Raw genomic sequence first — 17,828 nt, 5'->3', positions numbered from 1 at the left:
TTCAGGGAGTTAAAAGACACTTTAAATTATACTGGAGAATTCAAGTGCCACCGAAAGCCAGATTTATTGTATTCCATCTTTAAAATGTGGGACTGAGAGCAGTTTAGATTGTTACCTTAATATTTTTTGCTGGGACCATCTACCTGCCTTATACTACACTTAGGAAAAAGTATTACATATGGTTTATTTTGTAACTTCAAGTATTATTGCCTTAATGTCTCTTAACCCTGTTACAAGCTGCTTGTAGATCTGTTAATATAGTAATACTTTTATGATAAATTGAGTTAAAGGACTACTCTTTTGGTGTTTTATCATGTATACGTTATTTTGTATGTGTACAGGGCAAGTAGGTATATGATTTGATAAAGTTGAAGTCCTAAAATATTATTAACAGAAGATGGAAGAATTTCTGCATGGTCTAAGTCTTTGTGTAATCTTACTTGTAAATTATTTGCCCTGAAGTTTTAGAAAAGTTTCTGAATTTCAAACTTGCTGGATTTATGCAGCCAGCATCAGAGATCAAAGATTGTAATAATAATACATTTTGTAAATTGTAAGCAAAAGTTATTTTTATATTATATACTGTCTAATTGTTCATTCTAATGGTTCTTGTTTTCATCTAGTCATGGAGATTCAGTGAGTGCCTTGGAACAATATTGAATTCTCTTAGCTCATGTGTGTTCCTTTAAAATTTGAGTTCAACTGGGGTTAGAAGACTATCAGAATACATATATGTTTCAGGATATTTGACCTGCCATTAAAAAAACAGTTTTACACTGCTAAAAAGAAATTTCTCATATTATTGCAACTTTAAAACAATAAAGTGGCATATGAAGAAAAAGCAGCATCCTTCTGTACTGCTTCCTTTAGATTATGTGGAGAAATCAGTCTAATGAGAGGGGTTTTTTTGAACAACTTTATCTTAAAAAACAAAGATAAATGAAAAAATATTAAGTATTTTTGCATAAAAGTATAGAAATATTTTTGTCAGTGCTTGGCTTTTTTTCCCCAAAGGTTTGATAGTGTGCATTAAAGTCTTACTAGTTACAATGAGCATAAAGTACATATTAAACACAATGTAACCCATAATTAGTCAAAGTGTTTTTGGTGTGTAAGGATTGAGCATAACGTTTTTATCTTTTTTTTTTTTTAACCACACACAGTATGTGTGTTGTTTCTGGGGTGTTCAGAGATTTCTGGGGTTAGAATCCCATTATCAGTGACTGTATTATGTCTGTTATTTAGTGACTGGGTTATCTCACTCAGGATGATATTTTTTAGGTGCAAACATTTTCTTAAGAATTTCATTTCTTCATTGTTTCTGATAGCTGAGTAGTACTCCATTGTGTAAATGTACCACAATTTTTGTATCCATTTATCTACTGAAAAACATATGGGTTCTTTCCAGCTTCTGGCTATTATAAATAGAGATGCTATGAACATTGTAGTGCATGTGTCTTTGTTGTATATTGGAGTGTCTCTGGGGTAAATGTGCAGAATTGGAATAGCTGGATCTTCAGGTAGTACTATGTCCAATTTTCTAAGGAATCGCCAGATTGATTTCCAGAGTGGTTGTATCAGTTTACAACACAACCAACAGTGGAGAAGTGTTCCTTTTTCTCCACATCCTCGCCAGCATCTGCTATCATCTGAGTTTTGGATCTTGGCCAATCTGACTGGTGTGAAGTGGAAACTCAGGGTTGTTTTGATTTGCATTTTCCTGGTGGCTAAGGATGTCGAGCACTTCCTTAGATGTTTCTCAGCCATTCCATATTCCTCAATTGAGAACTTTTTGTTTAGCTCTGTACCTCATTTTTAATAGGGTTGTTTGATTCCCTGGTGTCTAGCTTTTTGAGTTCTTTGTATACCTTGGATATTAGGTCTCTATCTGATGGGGGGGAGTTGGTAAAGATTTTTTTCCCACTCTGTTGACTGCCATTTTGTTTTCTTGATGGTGTCCTTAGCCTTACAGAAACTTTGCAATGTCATTATGTTCCATTTGTGAATCTTTGACCTTAGAGCACGAGCCATTTTTGCTTTGTTCAGGAAATTTTCTCCTGTGCCTATGTGTTCTAAGGTTTTCCCTACTGTCTCATCTAGCAGGTTCAGTATACCTGGTTTAATGTAGAGAACTTTGTTCCATTTACACTTGTACACTTTGGACAAGGAGATAAAAAGGGATCTATTTTCATTCTTCTGCATGCTGAGTGCCAGTTGGACCAACACCATTTGTTGAATAGGCTGTCCATTTTGCATTGAATGTTTACAGTTCCTTTGTCAAAAATCAGGTGAGAATATATGTGAGGGCTCATTTCTGGATCTTCTATTCTATTCCGTTGATCCACATGCCTATTTCTGTACCAGTACTATGCAGTTTTTAGCACAATTGCCTTGTAACATAGCTTGAGGTCTGGGAGAGTGATTCCCGCAGATGTTTTCTTGTTGTTGAGGATGGATTTTGCTATTCTTGGTCTTTTTTTATTCTAGATGAAATTGCACATTGTTCTTTCCAACTCAATGAAGAATTGGGTTGGAATTTTGATGGGGATTGCATTGAATCTGTAAATTGCTTTTGGTAAGATGACCATTTTTAAAATGTTAATCCTTCCAATTCATGAGCATGGGAGATCTTTCCATTTTCTGAGATCTGCCTCAATTTCTTTATTTAGTGATTTGAAGTTCTTGTCCCTCAAGTCCTTCACTTGCTTAGTTAGAGTGACACCTAGGTATTTCATATTTTTGTGACTATTGTGAAAGGTAGCTTTTTCCTAATTTCTTTCTCCACATGTTTGTCCTTTGAATATAGGAAGGCTACTGATTTGTTTGAGTTAATATTATATCCAGCCACTTTGTTGAACTTGTTTATCAGCTGTAGGAGTTCTCTGGTGGAATTTGTGGGGACCCTTAAGTACACTATCATATCATCTGCAAATAGTGATGTTTTAATTCTTCCTTTCCAATTTGTATCCCTTTGATTTCCTTTTGCTGTCTAATTGATCCGGCCAGTACTATGTTGAATAGAGATGGGGAGAGTGGGCAGCCTTGTCAAGTCCATGATTTTAGTGGGATGGCTTCATGTTTCCCACCCTTAAGTTTAATATTGGCTATTGGTTTGGTGTATAAGTCTTTTATTATGTTGAGGTATGGGCCTTGGATTCCTATTCTTTCCAAGACTTTTAATATGAAGGGGTGTTGAATTATGTCAAATGCTTTCTCAGCATCTAGTGAGATGACCATGTGGTTTTTTTCTTCGACTTTGTTTATATGGTAGATTACGTCGATGGATTTCCGTATATTAAACCATCCCTGCATCACAGGGATGAAGCATACTTGATCATGGTGAATGACTGTTGTGAGGTGTTCTTGGATTCAGTTTGCAAAAATTTTTGTTGAGTATTTTTACATCAATGTTAATAAGTGAGATTGGTCTGAAGTTCTCTTTTTTGTAGGATCTTTTTGGTTTGGGAAGGAGGGTTATTGTAGCCTCAAAAATGTGTTAGGTAGTATTACATCTGATTCTATCTTGTGGAATAGTTTGGAGAGTATTGGTATTATATTGTCAATAAATATCTGATAAAATTCTGCACTGAACCCATCTGGACCTGGAATATTTTAGGTTGGGAGGCTATTGATGACTGCTTCTATTTCTTTAGGTATTATGGGATTATTTAGATGGGTTTACCTGGTTCTGGTTTAACTTTAATATCTTTCATCTGTCTAGAAATTCATACATTTTCTCCAAATTTTCCACTTTTGTTCAGTATAGGCATTTGTAGTAGGATCTGATGATTTCTTGAATTTCCTCAGTTTCAGTCGTTATTTCTCCACTTTCCTTTCTGATGTTGTTAATTTGGATACTCTCTCTTTGACCTTTAGTTAGTCTGGCTAAGGTTTTATCATCTTGTTAATTTTCTGAAAGTAACAGCTCTTGGTTTTGTTGATTCTTTTATTGGTTCTTTTTCTTTCTATTTGTCCTCTTTCTGCCATATGTTTGATTATTTCTTGCTGTCTACTCCTCTTGGGTGTATATGCTTCCTTTTTTTCTAGGCCTTGCAACTGTGCTGTCAGGTTGCTAGTGTATGCTCTCTCCAGTTTCTTTTTGCAAGTACTCAGAGCTATGAGTTTTCCTTTCAGTACTGCTTTTATTGCATCCCATAGGTTTGGGTATGTCGTGTTTTCATTTTCATTGAATTCTACAAAATCCTTAATTTCTTTCTTTATTTCTTCTTTGAACCTGTTATCGTTTAACAGAGGGTTGTTTATTTTCCATGTGTATATGGCCTTTTGTTTTCTTTGTTGATATTAAAGACCAGCCTTAGACCATGGTGATCTGAAAGAATGCATGGGAGTATTTCAATCTTCTTATATCAATTGTGGCTCATTCTGTGTCCAATAATGTCAGTTTTTGAGAAGCTGCCGTGAGGTGCTGAGAAGAAGGTGAATTCTTTTGTTTTAGGATGATATGTTCTATAAATATCTATTAATTCCAGTTGGTTCATAGTCTCTATAAGTTTTATATTGTCCTTGTTCAGTTTCTTTTTCCATGATCTGTCCATTGGTGAGAGTGGGGTATTAAAGTCTCCCACTATTATTGTTTGGGGTGCAATGTATTTTTTGAGATTTAGTACTTTTTTTTTTGTTTTTATAAGTATGGGTGCTTTTGTATTTGGAGCGTATATGGTAAGGATTCAGAGTTTCTCCTGACAGATTTCCCCTGTAATGAGTAAAAAGTGTCCTTCTTTATCTTTTTTGATAACTTTTGGTTGAAAATTTACTTTATTCGATATTACAATAGCCACTCCAGATTGCTTCTTGGGGCCATTTATTGGAATTTTTTTTCCCAACCTTTTTCTCTGAGATAGTGTCTGTCTTTGTCTCTGAGATGAGTTTCCTGTATGCAGCAAAATGCTGGGTTTTGATTATCCAGTCTGATAGCCTATATCTTTTTATTGGGATGTTGAGTCCATTTATATTAATAGATATCAAGGATTAGTGGTTGCTGTTTGCTGCTATTATTGCTTTTGTAACTTGAATTGTGTCTGTGTGTCTTTCTCCTTTTGATTTTCTTGCTTAGGAGTTTTCTTGTTTTTACTATGATGTAGTTCCCCTCATTATATTGGGTTTTCCACCTAAAATTCATTGTAGTGCTGTGTAGGAAGCCGTTGGCACCAATAGATGGCACCAGCTTCCTGCCCATTGTTCAGCCTACAAAAACCTTCCCCTCGTGTTGCTTGGCAACCACATAGTCACAGCCCACCCCCGGGGCACGTGATTGAGCTACAGGAGGATGCACCAATCAGGTAGCAACACAAGTCTCTTAGGCATATATAGTGTGCATTTTCTCCCCCACGTGAGAGAGGAAGACGTGGAGAGGAAGAGAGTGGAGAGATTGCGGGAGACCCCACGTGGAGGGATGGTGGAGAGATACCACGTGGAGAGAAGCCCGATAGGAGAGGTTGTGGGAGATCCCACGTGGAGAGAGACTCGGTAAAAGAGATTTCGGGAGGTCCCGCGAGGACAGAGACTGGACAGAGAGAGATCGCTCGTGGGGGACTGTGCGTGAGAGGTCGCCTAGACAGTAGAACTCGGTAGGGAGTCCCCGGCCCAGAGAAAAGTTTCCTGCTCAAGAAGCCCCCTGCTCAAAGTGCTGTTCAATAAAGGTTATCCGCAGAAGAATCTGTTTGTTGCATGCCTGTTCCTAGCAGCGGGAAGCGTGGGCGCGTGACAGTGCTGCGTTTGTGCTCAGATATTGTGTAAATTTAGTTTTGTCTTGGAATATCTTTGTCTCTCCATCTATATTGATTGATAGTTTTGCTGGGTATAGCAGCTTGTCCTGGCACTTGTGCTCTCTTAGGGTCTGCATGATGTCTGTCCAGGCTCTTCTAGCTTTCATAGTCCCTGTTAAGAAATTGGGTGTGATTCTGATTGGTCTGCCCTTATTTGTTACATGACCTTTTCCCTTTACTGCTTTTAGTATTCTTTCTTTGCTTTGGTCACTTAGTGTTTCGACTATTATGTGTCTGAAGTAATTTCTTTTCTGGACCAAGCTCTTTGGAGTTCTGTAGGCTTCCTTTATGCTCGTGGTCATCTCATTCTTAAGGGTAGGGAAGTTTTCTTCTACAATTTTGTTGAAGATATTTACTGTGCCTCTTAGTTGATATTCTTTGCCCTCTTCTATTCCTATTATCCTTAGGTTTGGTTCTCATTGTGTCGTGGTTCGCCTGGACTTTTTGGGTTAGGACCTTTTTGGTTTTTGCATTTTCTCTGACTGTTTTGTCTATGTTTTCAGTGTTGTCTTCGGCCCCCGAGATTCTCTCTTCCATCTTTTTTAGTCTGTTGGAAATGTTTGCAACTGTGACTCCTGATTTCATTTTTAGGTTTTCTACCTCTATGGTTGTCTCTTTTAGTATTTTCTTTATTGTGTCCATTTCCAATTTAAATTCCTCTAGTTCTTTGAGTTCTTTGAGTGATTCTCTTGTTTCCTCTTTAAAAGCTTCTAATTCTTTATGCTTTTTTCCCCGTTGTTGTTTAATAATCTCTATCATCATCTTGAGGTAGGATTTCGGGTCTGAGTCTTCTTTTTCTGGAGTGTTTGGCATTCTGCTGTTTGCTGTGATGGGAGAGCTGGATTCTAGTGTTGCCAGGTTGTATTGGTTTCCCTGGTGTATGTTCTTTCGCTTTTTTCTTGCCATCTTGTCAGTGATTTGTTCTCGTCTTTCCCTTGTACCTGGCCTGTGTCCCTGGATCTCCTCTGTTCCTGGTAGTGGATGGTCCTAGCATTTGTTGTGCACCCCAAAAACCACCGGCTGGGAACACAAGGCCTAATGCTGGGTTCATGGTTTCTGGAACAAGAAGGGCAGGGGCGCTCTTTCCCCTTGCTCGGCAGAGATCTCTCTGCCCCCTCGCTAGTCGGAACCCCTTCTCACCAAGCCTGTGTCTCTGGATCTCCACTGTTCCTGGTGGCAGATGGTCTGAGTGCCTGTTCTGCACCCAAATGCAGCCGGCTGGTAACAGAAGGCCCAATGTTGGGTACCTGGTCCCTGGATCAAGCTGGGCAGAGGTATACATTCCACATGCTTGGCAGAGATCTCTCTGCCCCAGGCTATTCGGAACCCCTTCTCACCAGTCCTTTGTCCCTGGATCTCCGCTGTTCCTGGTGGCAGATGTAATGAGAGGTTTTTTTTTTTTTTTTTTGGTGAGAGTTCCAAAATTTCCTACACCCACACCCAAGCCTCTTTTAACTGCATTCTGTCTGATGCACTGATTTGCATGGTTCACATTAATGTAATTTCTGGCTTCTAGTTGAATTTGCTTAATGGCAAGACCTAGCTAGGTACTGGAGGTCAAGAGGAAAGTGAATTACACCACATTATGGCTTTCTTTCTTATGGTCATGGTACAAAAGCTCTGTCCCTTATCTAAACTCCTATGCATCAGGGCACACCCCTGTGGTCAGGTTACTGGCTTTCCTTTTTTTCTTATGACTGGAGTTAACACCAGTCTTCTTCCAGGGGCACAGCACTATTCCTTTGATTCCCACTTCTTTCTACTAAGATAAGGCTCCCTTCATTATTGCTACTGTATCCCCCCATTTGTTTCTTATTGAAATACCAACCAATTCATCTCAATACCCACCCCTCACACTCAAGAAACTTGTCTGTGTATATTTTACCAGAAGGGGACTGATATATTTGTGTGTAATTTATAGTTTCAAAAATTGTCTTATGTCTACTTTCAATGCATTTACATGATTCACATTCAATTTCCTATTGTATCATATTTAATTTTAGAAAGTGTTCAAATTGAGAAATGTAACATGTATTTTTTGATGTTTGTTTTGTTTTGTTGAAATGAACTAATGTTGCCATGTATGGCCATAGTTTATTCATTAGCATTATTGCTCAATACTTCATTATGGGAAAAAATAAAATTGAACATGTTCTTTTTTATTTGCATGTTTTTCTAGCAAGGATTTCTCTGTGTAGTCATGGCTGTTCTAGAACTTACTCTGAGGCAAGACTGCCCTTAAATTCATAGAAATTCTTCTGCCTCTGCCCACCAAGTACTGGGATTAAAGGTATGCACCATCAAAACCCAGCTCATTATTCATAATATTCTACTGCAGACTGACATTAAAATGAGTTTTCCTTTCAGATTGTCATATACAAACAGTCTTGTTGTGAAACTTCCTTGCATACTTTTAGCATATATATAATGTATATATATTTATTATAATATAATATATATAAATATATATTTAGCTTTGCTAATTGTTTGTTACTAAACAGGGTTAAGGATGATTTATCATTTACATTAATAGCCAACTTCACCAGTGGAAAATCTATTGTCAATATCATTCTGCTCATTGCTTTATAAATTAGATTAAAATCAACATTTATTATTCAAACTAACAAAGCCTATGGTGCTCAATCAGAGTCACCTTGATTTAATAGGTGTGTATGAAATATAAAATTCCTAAGTATTTCACAGAAAACTAGAAAGGTCTTAAATAACCAATGAATGCTTTGACAACATTATAATTCAGTTTTCAAAAGAATTAACTTCTATGGAAAAAGGTCTGTTTTTCTAAACTAGAACTTCTCAGTAGGATAGTATATTATTTTAAGTATAATATTGCTTTAAAAATATCTAACCTGAAATGGCTCATTTTGGGCATTTAAACAGTTCTCCCCAGTGTTCTGCTTATGGGGGGGGGGGCAGGTGGTTGAGAAGGTAAATGTGATAAGAATAAGGTACTTGAATCAACCTTTAGCTTGATGTGGAATATGAATAGAGAAATAAAATCTAACATATTTAAGTTTTGAAGGCTTAAAATTAAAATTTCTACCAGTGTCTTCAAGAAACAGATGTGTTGGTATTCTACTTTCTGACCCAGCAAGAGTGTTGGGTTATCCCCCATCAAGACTCAGAGCCAGCCCACAGATGGCTAAGGTCCCAGAATAGCCTTGCAAGCACTCTCCTACCTGAGGCCACAGAGGCAGAATGGAGTCACGGCAACCAGAACTCATTGCCTGCCCACAAAAAGCCAAACACTCAGAAGAAATCTTCCTGAGTCCATGGGACCTCAGACCCACAGAAGAGACAAGCTCCAGTCAGAGACAACAAGATCACCTAAAATCACAGATAACAAGATGGCAAGAGGAAAATGAAAGAACTTAAACAATGGAAACCAAGACAACCTGGCAATGTCAGAAGCCAGCTCTCCCACCCCAGAAACTAATGGATTGCCAAACACACCAGAAAAACAAGATTTAGACTTTAAATCATACTTCATGATGATGATGGAGATATTCTAGAAGTAAGTAGTTAACTCCCTTAAAAAATTACAGAAGAACTCACATAAACAAATAGAATCCCTTAAAGAGGAAACATAAATCACTCAAAGAACTACAAGAAAACACAACCAAACAAGTGAAGTAACTGAAAATAGAAATAGAAACAATAAAGAAAATACAAAAAGAGACAACCCTGGAGATAGAAAACCCAAAAAAGAAATCAGGAGTCACAGGTGCAAGCATCACCAACAGACTACAAGAGATGGAAGAGAGGAACTCAGGGGCTAAAGACAACATAGAAAAACATAGACAAAACAGTCAAAGAAGATGCAAAAACCAAAAAGCTCCTAACCCAAAATGTCCAGGAGATTGAGGACACACTGAAAAGACCAAACCTAAGGATAATTGGTATAGAAGAGGGCGAAGAATATCAACTAAGAGGCACAGTAAATATCTTCAACAAAATCGTAGAAGAAAACTTCCCTGCCCTTAAGAACGAGAAGACTATGAACATAAAAGAAGCCTACGGAACTCCAAATAGATTGGACCATAAAAAAATTTCCTCCTGACACATAATCGTCAAAACACCAAAGCAAAGAAAGAATCCTAAAAGCTGTAAGGAAAAAAGGACAAGTAACATATAAAGGCAGACCAATCAGAATTACACCAGACTTCTCAACAAAGACTATGAAAGCTAGAAGATCCTGAACAGATATCATACAGAACATAAGAGAACACAATGCCAGCTCAGGTTACTATATTCAGCAAAACTCTCAATCACCATAGATGGAGAAACCAAGATATTCCAGAACAAAGGCAAATTTACACAATATCTCTCCACAAATCCAGCCCTAAAAAGAATGATAAATGGAAAACTCCAACACAAGGAAGAAAACTACACCCAAGGAAAAGTGAAACACAATTACGCAAGAAAACCAAAAGAAGAAAAGCACACAAACATGAGTATACCTCTAACAACAAAAATAACAGGAAACAACAATCACTATTTCATAATTTCTCTTAACATCAATGATCTCAGTTCCCCCAATAAAAATACATAGACTATCAGACTGGATACGTAGACAAGATCCAGCATTTTGATGCATACAGGAAATCTATATCAGAGACCAAGACAGACATTACCTCAAAGAAAAAGGCTGGGGGGTAGGGGAAAGCAAAACTTCCAAGCAAATGGTCCCAGGAAACAAACTGAAGTAGCTACTCTAATATCAAATAAAATAGATTTTCAACCAAAAGTTATCAAAAAAGATAGGAAGAACCCCTTTTACTCATCACAGGAAAAATCTATCAAGATGAACTCTCAATCTTGAACATCTATGCTCCAAATACAAAAAAATCTTACTGAAGTTCAAAGCATATATTACACCACACATAAAAATAGTGGGAGAGCTTCTCTTACGCTCACTGCAGTTATGTTCATTCCCTGCGGGGAGTCGGTCCCCGACCTAACGAACTTCACACTCCTAATGCCAGCAGTATCCGTTGGAAATGTTGGCCAGCTTGCAATAGATCTGATTATTTCTACACTGAACATGTCCAAGATTGGTTATTTCTATACTGATTGCCTGGTGCCGATGATTGAAAACAATCCCTATGCAACTGAAGAAGAAAATTCAAATGAACTCAGTATAAATACTGAAGTGTATTCCTTACCAGCAAGGAAGCTAGTGGTTCTTCAATTAAGGTCTGTCTTTATTAAGTATAAATCCAAGTCGTTCTGTGAGAAACTGCTGGCCTGGGTGAGAGGTAGCGGCTGTGCCAGGATCATTGTTCTCTCCAGCAGCCATTCTTATCACCGGAACGACGTGCAGCTCCGCAGTACTCCCTTCCGGTATCTGCTTACACCTTGTTTGCAAAAGAGTGTTCAAAATAAAATAAAGAGCCTAAACTGGCTCGAAATGGAAAAGAGTCGGTGCATTCCTGAGATGAGTGATTCTGAGTTCTGTATTCGAATTCCTGGAGGTGGAATCACAAAAACACTCTGTGACGAAAGCTGTTCTAAAGAAATCCAAATGGCAATTCTGCTGAAATTTGTTTCAGAAGGGGACAATATCCCAGATGCAGTCAGCCTTGTGGAGTATCTTAATAAATGGCTTCAGATAATCAAACCAAGTAGCGACAGCCCCATGGCATCTGCCTTGCCATGGAAGATCCCCAGATCTTGGCGGCTGCTCTTTGGCAGTGGACTTCCTCCCACACTGTTTTGATCTGTTTTCAGCCTTTTCCCTCCTCCGGCAGAGATCGCGAAACTGGCTGCTGGGTGGGTATGTGCTGTACAGACATTTGTGCTGCCCAGAGATGTGTCAGAAGTGCTATAGTAAAACCTCGGGGAAAAGAGGCTATAGAGGTTATTATGTTCGTTATATACAATAAATGTAAATTCTGTACAATAAACTATATTTCCTAAGCAGTTTTATCTGAAAAGTATCCCCTTTTGAATCAGTACTGTATTAAGTTAGTGCTTCTGCTATAACAATCATAAACCTAGTAGAATAGAGGCCCGGGTTTACTTGAGAGGTCAGAAGTCCACAGACCCTAACAAGACTGCAATGCAGCTGCCACCCAGAAGCCCTGTTATTCTGATAACTAATGCAGTGATGTCAAAACTGGGAAGGAGAAGGCTATTAAGGAGAACCAAACAATTTTTTTTTGTGTGTGTAACCCTGGCTGTCCTGTGTAGACTAGGCTAGCCTCAGACTCAGAGTTCTGCTGTCTTTTCAAGGACAGTCACACTACCTGGTGCTAAGCAATTCTTAAGAAAATTTAACAGTTCTATGCAATATACATCAGGTTTCCCAGTTTCATACAATAAACACTAACAGGCCTAAGAAGTTAGTCTATTCCTGATAGAACAACAGTAGACAATTTCAGTATTTTGCTGTTAATCTCTTGGTCTATCATCCAAACAAAACCAATGAAGGAACTTTAGAATTAAGCATCCAATCAGATCACCATGGACTAAGGCTTTTCTTTAATAACTGCAAAAACAACAAAAAGCCCACATATACATGGAAGCTGAACAATGCTCTGCTCAAAAATACCATGGTCAAGGAAGAAATAAAGAAAGAATTTAAAGATTTTTCATAAGTTAACAAAAATGAAAGCACAACATTATGGGATGCAATGAAAGCAGTAGAAGGAGGAAAACTCAAGCTCTGAGTGCGTCCAAAAATAAACTGAACAGAGAATACTCTAGCAGCTTGGCAGCATGCCTGAAATCTCTAGAAGAAAAAGAAGCAGATACACCCAAGAGGAGTAGACGGCAGGAAATAATCAAACTCAGAGCAGAAATAAACCAAACTAAGACAAAAAGAACTATACAAAGAATCAACAAAACCAAGAGTTGGTTCTTTGAGAAAATCAACAAGATCGATAAACCCTTAGCCAGACTAGGGCACAGAGGGCACAGAGAGAATATCCAAATTAACAAAATCAGAAATGAAAGGGAAGAGATTACAACAGAAACTGAGGAAGTTCAAGAATCATCAGATCCTACCACAAAAGCCTATACTCAACAAAATGAAAATCTGGAGGAAATGGAAAAGTTTCCAGACAGATACAAGAGACCAAAGTTAAATCAGGATCAAATAAAAAATCTAAACATTCCCATAACACCTAAAGAAATAGAAGCAGTCATTAAAAGTGTCCCAACCAAAAAAAAAAAAAAAAAAAAAAAAAAAAAAAAAAAAAAAAAAAAGCCCAGGACCAGATGGATTTAGTGGAGAATTTTATCAGACTTTTATAGACCTAATACCAATATCTCCAAACTATTCTACAAAATAGAAACAGAAAAAACACTAACCAATTCGTTCTTCAAAGCCAAAATTATTCTCATACCTAAATCACACAAAGGCACTACAAAGAAAGGGACATTCAGACCAATTTCCCTCATGAATATCAATGCAAAAATACTCAAAATGTAGCGATTTTTGGTATTTAAACATAATTGTGTTTAATGTTTACATACCAAGAAAACTTTGACTATTTGTATGTTGTTTTGTTTTACATGTACTTTATGCTCATTGTAATGAGTAAGATATTGATGCATACTATCAAACCTTTAAATAAGTCAAATACTGACAAAATATATTCATATAATTTTATGCCAAAATGCTTTTTAAAATTTATTCATGTATCTCCATTTTTAAAAATAAAGTTGGAAAAAAAATTCTTGCAAACCGAATTCAGAACACATAAAAACAATCATCCACCATGATCAAGTAGGCTTAATCCCAGGCATGCAGGAATGGTTCAATATACAAATATCAATCAACATAATCCACCATATAAACAAACTCAAAGAAAAAAAAAACCACATGATCATTTCACTAGATGCTGAGAAATCATTTGACAAAATTCAACACCCCTTCATTGTAAAAGTCTTGAAAGATCAGGCATCCAAGGCCTATACCTAAACAGAGTAAAAGCAATATACAGCAAATGAGTAGCCAATATCAAACTAAATCATGAGAAACTTGAAGCAATCCTATTAAAATCAGGGACTCAACAAGGCTACCCATTCTCCCTGTACCTATTCAATATAGTACTGAAAGTCAGTCAATATAGTACTGAAACAATTAGACAACAAAAATAGTCAAAGGGATTCATACTGGAAAGGAAGAAGTCAAAATATCACTATTTGAAGATGATATGATAGTATACTTAAGTAACCCCAAAAATTTCACCAGAGAACTTTTAAAGCTAATGAACAACTTTAGCAAAGTGGCTGGATATAAAATTAACTCAAACAAATCAACCACCTTCCTCTACTCAAAGGATAAACAGGCTGAGAAAGAAATTAGAGAACTAACACCCTTCAAAATAGTCAGAAAGACTATAAAATACTTTGTGATGACCCCAACCAAGCAAGTGAAAGATCTGTATGACAAGAACAACAAGGCTCTGAAGAATGAAATTGAAGAAGATCTCAGAAGATGGAAAGATCTGCCATGCTCATGGATTGGAAGAAACATTGTAAAAATGGCCATCTTACAAAAAGTAATCTATAGATCCAATGCAATCCTCATTAAAATCCAAACTCAATTCTTCATAGAGTTGGAAAGAGCAATTTGCAAATTCATCTGGAATAACAAAAAAAGCTAGAATATCAAAATCTATTCTCAACAATAAAAACACTCCTGGGGGAATCACCATCCCTAATCTCAAGCTACATTGCAAAGCAATTGTGATAAAAACTGCATGGTATTCATACAGAGAGAGGCAGATGGATCAATGGAACAGCACTGAAGAACCAGAAATAAACCCACACACCTATGGTCACTTAATCTTTGACAAAGGAGCTAAAAACATTCAATGGATAAAGGACAGCCTCTTCAACAATGGTGTTGGTTCAAATGGCAGTCAGCATGCAGAATAATGCAAATCAATCCTTTCTTATCTCCTTGTACAAAGCTCAAGTCCAAGTGGATCAAAGACTTCCACATAAATTAGGTACACTGAAACTATTAGAAGAGAAAGTGGGGAAGAGCTTAGAATATATTGGCACAGGGAAAATTTTCCTGAACAGAACACCAATGGCTTATGCTCTAAGATCAAGAATTGACAAATGGGACTTAATGAGATTGCCAAGTTTCTGTAAGGCTAAGGACACTGTCAAGAAAACAAAACAGCAGTCGACGGTTTGGGAAAAGATATTTACATCTGATAGAGGACAGTATCTAATATATACAAAGAACTCAAGAAGCTACACTCTGGAGAATCAAATAATCCTATTAAAAAATGGGGTGCAGAGAGCAGAGCCTGGCCTACCTGCCAAGCGGAGCGGCGGCTCATAGAGGCTGAGCAACTGCGACTGGGAACAGAAAATCAGAACTTCTGTTTCCACCCGAAGGCGACTTCCGGACGCAGAGCAGAGCCTGACCTACCTGCCAGGGGGAGTGGCGGCTCATAGAGGCTGAGCAACTGTGCCTGATCCAGCAAACAGAAACAGAACCTTGGAACTTCTGCTCACACCCGACGACTCTGAGGCATAAAACAGGGCTTGACCCATCTGACACCTCAACCACTGGAGAACCAGGGACACAGACCAGATACAAAAGAAAGGTAAGAACATATCACTGACAACAAAATGAAAAGAGGAAAAAGAAAGAGTATATCCCAAGGGAACCAAGACAATCTAGCAACACCAGAGCCCAGCTCTCCCATAACAGCAAACATCAGAACTCCAAACACTCCAGAAAAAGAAGACACAGACCTGAAATCATGCCTCAAGACACTGATAGAGTTAATTAAACAAGAAAGGGAGGAAAAGCAAAAAGATTCAGAAGCTTTTAAAGAAGAAACAAGAAAACCACTCAAAGAACTCAAATAACTAGAGGAAAACAGAACCAAAGAAATAAAGGAATGGAAGAGGGAAATTAAAACAGAGATTGACACAATAAAGAAAACACTAAAAAAGATAACCCTAGAGTCAGAACACCAAAAAAAAAAAAAAAAAAAAAAAAAGAAATCAGGAGTCACAGAAGCAAGCATTTCCAATAGATTACAAGATATCGAAGAGAGAATCTCGGGGGCAGAAGACAACATTGCAAACATAAACAAAACAGCCAGAGAAGATGCAAAAAACAAAAAGCTCCTAACCCAAAATGTCCAGAAATTCCAAGACACAATGAGAAGACCGAACCTAAGGATAATAGGAATAGAAGAGGGAGAAGAGTATCAACTAAGGGGCACAGTAAATATCTTCAACAAAATCATAGAAGAAAACTTCCCTACCCTCAAGAATGAGATGACCACGAGCATAAAAGAAGCCTTCAGAACTCCAAATAGGTTGGACCAGAAAAGAAATAGCTCCTGACACATAATAGTAAAAACATCAAGCGCCCAAAGTAAAGAAAGAATACTAAAAGCAGTAAGGGAAAAAGGTCAGGTAACATATAAAGGCAGACCAGTCAGACTCACACCCGATTTCTCAACAGAGACTATGAAAGCTAGAAGAGTCTGGACAGACAACATGCACTCCTTAAGAGAGCACAAGTGCCAGCCCAAGCTGCTATACCCAGCAAAACTATCAATCACCATCGATGGAGAGACAAAGATATTTCAAGACAAATCAAAATTCACACAATATCTGACCACAAACCCAGCACTACAACGAATTATAGGTGGAAAACCCAATAAAATGAGGGAAAATACAGCCTAGTAAGAACAAGAAAACTCCTAAACAAGAAAACTAAAAGAAGAAAAAAAAGCACAGACACAACTCAACCCAAAAAAGCAATAATAGCAGGAAACAGAAACAACTATTCCTTGATATCTATTAACATAAATGGTCTCAACTCCCCAATAAAGAGACATAGACTATCAGACTGGATACATAAACAAAATCCAGCCTTTTGCTGCATACAGGAAACTCATCTCAGAGACAAAGACAGACACTATCTAAGAGTAAAAGGGTGGGAAAAAAAACTTCCAAGCAAACAGCTCCAATAAGCAACCTGGAGTGGCTATTCTAATATCGAATAAAGTAAATTTCCAACCAAAAGTTATCAAAAAAGATAAGGAAGGACACTTTTTACTTATTACCGGGGAAATCTGTCAGGAGGAACTCTCAATCCTTAACATATATGCTCCAAATAAAAAATCACCCACATTCATAAAAGAAACCCTACTAAAGCTCAAAAAATACATTTCACCCCACACAATAATAGCGGGAGACTTTAATACCCCACTCTCACCAATGGACAGATCAGGGAAACAGAAACTGAACAAGGACACTGCAAAACTAGCAGAGACTTTGAACCAACTAGAATTAATAGATATATATACAGAACATACTATTCCAAAGTAAAAGAATACACCTTCTTCTCACCACCCCATGGCACCTTCTGGAAAATTGACCACATAATTGGACACAGAATGAGCCTTCATCGATATAAGAAGATTGAAATACTCCCATGCATCCTCTCAGATCACCATGGTCTATGGCTGGTCTTTAACAACAACAAAGACAACAAAAAGCCCACATACACATGGAAACTAAACAATGCTCTGTTAAAGGATAGCAGGGTCAAAGAAGAAATAAAGAAAGAAATTAAGGATTTTCTAGAATTCAACGAAAACGAAAACACAACATACCCAAACCTATGGGATGCAATGAAAGCAGTATTGAGAGGAAAACTCATAGCCCTAAGTGCTTCCACAAAGAAACTGGAGAGAGCTCACATCAGCAACCTGACAGCACAGCTAAAAGCCCTAGAACAAAAGGAAGCAGATATACCCAAAAAGAGTAGACGGCAAGAAATAATAAAAATTAGGGCAGAAATAGACCAAATAGAAACAAAAAGAACCATTGAAAAATCAACAAAACCAAGAGTTGGTTCTTTGAGAAAATCAACAAGATTGATAAACCCCTAGCCAGACTAACTAGAGGGCAAAGAGAGAGTATCCAAATTAACAAAATCAGAAAGGAAAGTGGGGACATAACAACTGAAACTGAGGAAATTCAAGAAATCATCAGATCCTACTACAAAAACTTATACTACACAAAATT

The 17,828-nt window shown here is 37.6% G+C and overlaps 1 protein-coding gene across 1 annotated transcript; it reads left to right on the top strand.

Annotated features, from left to right (window-relative positions):
- Window positions 1–10,728: 10,728 nt before the first annotated feature.
- Window positions 10,729–11,523, top strand: LOC308438540 (proteasome assembly chaperone 2-like; the record flags this gene model as incomplete). Its single annotated transcript, XM_080939981.1, has 1 exon — window positions 10,729–11,523. The coding sequence occupies one exon, from the start codon at window positions 10,729–10,731 to the stop codon at window positions 11,521–11,523; it is 795 nt and encodes a 264-aa protein (XP_080796107.1).
- Window positions 11,524–17,828: the final 6,305 nt, after the last annotated feature.

Source organism: Micromys minutus (genome assembly GCF_963924665.1).
Source record: "Micromys minutus genome assembly, chromosome: 1".
NCBI classification, from domain to species: Eukaryota; Metazoa; Chordata; class Mammalia; order Rodentia; family Muridae; genus Micromys; species Micromys minutus.
The sequence above is the reverse complement of the archived record's forward strand: the minus strand, read 5'-3'. Positions and strand labels throughout refer to the sequence as shown.